General features: G+C 46.5%; 1 protein-coding gene across 1 annotated transcript in view; it reads left to right on the forward strand.

Annotated features, from left to right (window-relative positions):
• Nucleotides 1-4,610, forward strand: part of LOC133367070 (protein arginine N-methyltransferase 5-like) — a 39,348-nt gene extending 34,738 nt beyond the window's left edge. Inside the window, exon 11 of the mRNA XM_061590786.1 lies at nt 4,592-4,610. Coding sequence (XP_061446770.1) covers nt 4,592 — 1 coding nt within the window. The 3' untranslated portion in view covers nt 4,593-4,610. The remainder of the gene's footprint in view (nt 1-4,591) is intronic.
• The last annotated feature ends 1,407 nt before the right edge of the window (nt 4,611-6,017 follow it).

Consider the following 6,017-nt stretch of genomic DNA (forward strand, 5'->3'; position numbering starts at 1 on the left):
ACTTGCAACACCTTTGCATCCCTGGTATGGTAAGGCTTTAACATATTTACATGAACCACTTTGCTTTTGTTTAATTGGTCTATGGTGATTACATACGTCACTGTGTCAAGCCTTTCTCTGATGGTATATGGTCCTTCCCAGTTAGCCTGTAATTTGTCATGTTTCCTGGGTATGAACGCCATAACCATATCTCCCACATCATACACACGTTCCCTGGCTGTTCTGTCATACCAGTAACTTTGCTTCTGCTGTGCTTGACCCAAATTCTTTTTCACCACCTCCATCATTGATGTTAATTTATTGCGGAATTCCAATACAAAATCTACAGATGTTTTGTACTCTCCCAGGGTTCCTTCCCATGAATTTTTTAATAGTTCCAAAGGTCCCCTCACTTTTCTAGTGAACATGAGTTCAAAGGGTGAGAAGCCTGTTGACTCTTGAGGGACTTCTCTGTATGCAAATAAGAAGCATCCCAAACGTTCATCCCAGTCTTGTGGGTGATCTTGTACATAGCTTCTTATCATGCTCTTCAAAACTCCATTGAATCTCTCTGTTAGCCCATTAGTGGCGGGATGGTAAGTAGTGGTCTTTAGATGTTTTAGACCACAACATTTCCACATACATTGCATCACTTCTCCCATGAATACACTGCCTTGATCCGTCAGCACTTCATGAGGGAAAGCCAGCCTCATAAGGATTTTTAATAAAGCCTCTGCCACTACAGGGGCTTCTACAGATCTTAGTGCTTCTGCGTCTGGGTACCTGGTGGCAAAATCCACCACCACCACTAGATATTTCTTGCCATGCCTTGTGGGTTTGGAAAAAGGGCCCACCAAATCTATTCCCACTCTATAAAAGGGTTGTCCAATTATAGGAAGGGGCTTTAAGGGTGCCTTGGTCTTGACTTCACTTTTTCCCACCTTTTGGCATATACCACAAGATAGACAATGTTGTTTTACATCTTTGGAGATGTTTGGCCAATAATAGTGTGCAGCCAATCTCCTCTTGGTCTTTTTTATTCCCAGATGTCCTACACATGGGACATCGTGGGCTACCTCTAGCAATCTGGTTCTGTATTTGCTAGGTACTATCAATTGCTTCACTGGTTCACATTCATCCTTTCTCTCAGCAGGCATCCACAGTCTATATAAAATTCCATTCTCACACACAACTTGATTCCTCAGTTTGTCAGTGAAATGAATCTGTTGGGTCAGGGCTTGTTCCTTTATTTGATTCAAACTGGTATCCTTATTCAGTTCTTCTCTGAAATGCTCTGTCTCTTCCCCAGAGACCAGCTGATAGTTTGTCTCCTTCAGCAGGCCTGCTAGTGGTTGGTATGGCGACCTGAGGTTCGCTAACAGTTTCCACCCTGTTTGCTTCAGCCCCCCTTAACATGGCTTCTTTTTCTCTGCCAAGTTGCTATCTGGTCACCACATATATTTTCCCTTGGGCTCCCATAACATCTCTTCCCAGTATTACTGGTTCTTGTTGCTGGGCATTAATGCCTACTTTATATCTGCCCTCTCGGCCTCTCCACGCCATTTTCACCATGGCCACAGGCAAGCTTTCTGGTTGACCCCTCCTTGGATATTCACCGTTTCCTGAGGTAATATTTCTTCAGATTTTATTAAATCTGGCCTCAGTAACGTCTGAGCGGCACCAGTGTCAAGCAATGCCCAATAATTTGCCCCTTGTACACTCACTTCCTCTCTCAGACTTGAATCAAGGTCTGTTACTTGTCAGTTTATCTGGCAAAACTGAACCTTTTTCGCTGTTTCTAAAGCCTTGGGCTCTGTTTTCACTGCCCTTGTCTGAGCAGGATTACTAATGGGGTTGGCAACCTCACATTGAAAACGTAGGTGCCCCGGTCTACCACATTTGTAGCATAATTTCTCCTCACTTTTAGGGTACACAGATCCACTCTGGGGTGTCCTGTGCCCTTCAGATTTTATTGGAGGACTCACTCGCTGTGGCACCACATCCCTTCTGCCAGCATTATATGGTCTGGGTTTAAAATCTCTTGATGTTTTCCCCACCCAGCCAGTTCTATTGGAGGCAAAGTGATCCGCCATCTCGGCAGCCTCCTGCACAGATGTAGGGGAACGGTCTTTGACCAGGAGCCTTATTTCTGGTGGTAACTGATGGTATAATTGATCCAGTATCATGAGGCTTTTCACCTCTTCCACTGACTGAGCTTTGGCACTACTCATCCACTTTCCAAATATATCCATCAATTTTGCTCCCAGTTCCACAAAAGACCTCCCTGCTTGGATCTGACAGTTTCTGAAAAGCTTTCTAAAATAGTCAGGTCCCAGTCTAAATCTTTTGTAGACTGCCTCTTCAAACTCAGCATAGGTGATGGGCTTGTCTGAGGGGAAATATTGGTATACCTCTGCCAATTCCCCTTTAATCAGGTTTGATAAATACTGCATGTATTTATCTTCAGGTAGCCCCCACAATGGAGCTGCCTTTTCAAAGGTTGTGAGATAAATTTGAGGATCTTGACCAGGCTCATAGACAGCAAAGTCCTTTGGAGTAATTTTTATTTTTGCTCCATCTCTGTCTTTCCTTGTCTCATCAGAATGAAACTTCTCTCTTTCAAATTTTAACTTTTCTACCTGTAATTCTGCATTCACTCTCATTCTCTCAAATTCCAACTCCCTCTGTTTTTCCTTCTCTGCACCTTCCATCCTCAATCTCTCAGTTTCCAACTCATGCTCCCATCTTAACTTCTCCCTCAAGTACTCTATATAAGCGGGATTGCTTGAGTATCCTTCTGGGGTCTCTTCCCTGACAGGTTGTTTTTGCTGGGCAGTTGCAAATCCTATAAGTGCTACCCTCAATTCATCTACCCCTTTACCCTCGTGAGGTAAATTGAATGTTATGCACTTCTCCACCAGCTCCTCTCTTTTCATTTTTATATATTCAGCCATGGTGTTTGAGTTCACTCACTCTTTGCCACATGCTCTTTGCCAGTCACTCTCACAAATAATCTTGTTTTGCTATTTCTGTTTGCCACACCACTGTTAGGGATTCTCTAGTATTCGTGTCTGGATTCTCTGTTGTTCGTATCCCACCGCTGTGCTACCACATGTGACGCCCTTCCCTGGCTCTCCCTGTCAGGTTCCTACCTGCTCGTGGTTACTGCCTGTCTCTAGGCACCACCAGGGACTCCACCAGTCCGGACTGTCCTTTTTTATGGTTTCCCTCTCCGCTCTAGCATAGATCTCAACAGATCCCCCTGCTAGGCAGCACCACCAGTCACGTCCTATAACCAGTATTCCTAGAGACTCTGCCTGAGTCTCCCTCAATTAGGTTACCTCTGTGACTGCGTGCTTAAACTGTCCCAATCCCTTTGATTTACTCAGACTGCTTATAATTCTGGTTTGCTCTGAATACTTGTGGTGTTATATTCTTCCCTTCACCTGCTGCCACCATTTGCCACTCTTCAGCCTTGGTTATTTACCTCACCCTCCCTTCTGGTCTGTGAAACCCCAGCCAAGGATCAGGCCTCTGGTAAACCAAATTAAGTATTTATTAAGTAACACAGAGAACAAGATTAACAAGATTTCTTCATAAGGCACATAAGGATATGGTTTTATCTAATACTAATCCGAACTCCACCCCCTCCTTCTCCACGCTCTCCTGACAAACAACTCTCTAAAACCCACCAACGTCCACCTCACATCCACACTACATCCACTTCACATCCACCCCACATCCACCCAGATTTACCTGTCATACTTCCTTTTATACTGTCAGCCATTTTAAACATTCAGCCAATCATCCAGCATTCTACTGCCCATTCACTCCCCCTTCCTCTTTCATTCTACTTACCATGTATCTCCAATACAACCAGCACTTACCCTATTTACACTAATACAGGAACATCACAATACACCACAATGGACACCAGAGGCAGGACACCTCTCCGCTCCCAAGTCGCCTTAAAGCTTTCTGTGACCTCGAGTCCCAACTCGCTCTTAGGAATAGATTAAGCTTTACCACCACCCTCACACTCTGCCTGTAAAGAGGAAATGAGCCCCACTATCACTACCACGACCACCACGCATCCCGCCATGTTCAACAACCCGACTTACGCCTCAAAGGCACCATCTTGTTACCTGCCTTGAAACCATCAATGAGACCCGCTCCCATCAGGAGGAGACCCTATCACGCCTACTTGGAGTCTTACCCACCTCTCCTCAGCCGCAATGCAGGAGGGGATAGCTTGGAGAGGAGAGGAGAAAGAAAATAGGGAAGGTACAAAGCAGGCTCCCAACAGGAAGACCACGCCCCCTCTGCCCAAAGCCCCACCCTCTCACCTCTCCGTATCTGCTATTCTTCGAACCGAGGTCTCCTTCTCTCTTGTAGAATCGTGGGAGCCCTAAAAACCCCTCCCGCTGATGTCACCGCCGCGGCCGTGACATCACAGCCGTCGCCGCTTCTGCCCGTTCAGTGGCTCCGGCCCTCCCCCACCTTCACAGGCCTGTCTCGAAGTCACTCACCCACCTCCCCCTCCCCTTTGGCTGTTAGACCCCAGTGGTCTTTTTGGCCTGGGCCGGCTCCAAATCTTTCACTCTCTCCTCAGATGCGGCCGCAACAGCAGCGGTAGCGATGCTAAGATGGCGGCGGACACTTGTCCCTCCACAGCCTTCCCCCTCCCTTCTCCTTCTCGCGGAGGTCGTACAGCGCACGCGCGTGGGCTTTAACGCTATTGATTGGCTAAGAGAGAAGAGGGAGGAAGAGAGACGTATCGAGGAGGGGAGGATGTCCGACAATCGGGATAACGATTAGCCAGGCTGTGGCAGGAAGGTGGGATTTCCATCTGTGATCTTGACGCTCATTCGATAATGACTCAGAACGTGTGAGGAAAGGTTTTGCTTTTCCCCGCCTCCAAGTAGAACCAATGGTTGTAAGACGGTGGTGGGCCAAAGGCGAAAACTACTCACAGATGATTGGACAAGCCGATGGAGGAACTTAAAAGACAAAGCTTGATTGGATAAAAACGCGGAAAAAATAAAGTGTATTGTTCGCCATGACGATTATTGGCTAACATAAACGAGGGGCACGGTAATGCGCCTCAAGCTACCTTTTAATTTTACGAACACACAAGAAAGCACGGCCAATTACCTGAGCTGATTGGACGAGGCCTTCAGCTTGCAAGCGAACGCCTGATTGGTCGCTCAGTACTTGTTTATTGTCGTGAAGAGGCCTCTTCCCAGGCAGAAGTCGAAGGTCACTAAACTCCTCTGAAAAACGGGGGAGGGGGTTGGCTGGCATGTGCTGTGCAGTTGCCATGACAACAGCAGCTGGGCCCACACCACTTCCTTGGGCTTATTGGCTGTGACAGAAGCCAATCATCACCCCCTCACCGGCAACACCAGCCTCCACCTGGCTGAAAGTGAAGGCCAGCCTGTCTTGAGCCAAGATGGCTTCCACTCAGGCCAACACCGCTTACTGTGACTGTCACCCCCCCAGCCACTGACCTCTTCACGCAACAGCCTTTCACTTTACTTTTAAGCCAATTAAGTAAAAATTTAAAAACCCACAATCTGATGTCATATTTTACCATCTAGTTTTCATTCGTTACCATGTCCTACCTTCAATTATACTGTGTTTTTGTATAGCCTTATGGTGAAAGGGGTTTAACAAATCCAGTAACACTACCACCAACAATAATGCATATAAATTGCTTTTAGTCACCTTCTATGAAGATGCCATCTTAAACTAGTTTGTGATTTGACACTTGTGGGTTCACCATCCCACGGAGCAAGAACAAACCAAACCATTCAGATGAAAAACCTACTGCTTAGAAAACTTTTTAATAAAACACATTAGCTGTTCTGCTAAATGAGACCAGAGGATCTATGTAGTACAACACTGTGACAGGTGCCTCAGGGAAGCTCAGGGTCTCACACTGTTATCCCCCAGCACCTGATACTCGGAGCTATACTGCCTCTGAACATGGAAGTTCTACTTAGCTGTCACAGCAGCCATGGACAAGGCTATCTTCA

This window comes from Rhineura floridana, chromosome 11, assembly GCF_030035675.1.
Source record: "Rhineura floridana isolate rRhiFlo1 chromosome 11, rRhiFlo1.hap2, whole genome shotgun sequence".
Taxonomy (NCBI): Eukaryota; Metazoa; Chordata; class Lepidosauria; order Squamata; family Rhineuridae; genus Rhineura; species Rhineura floridana.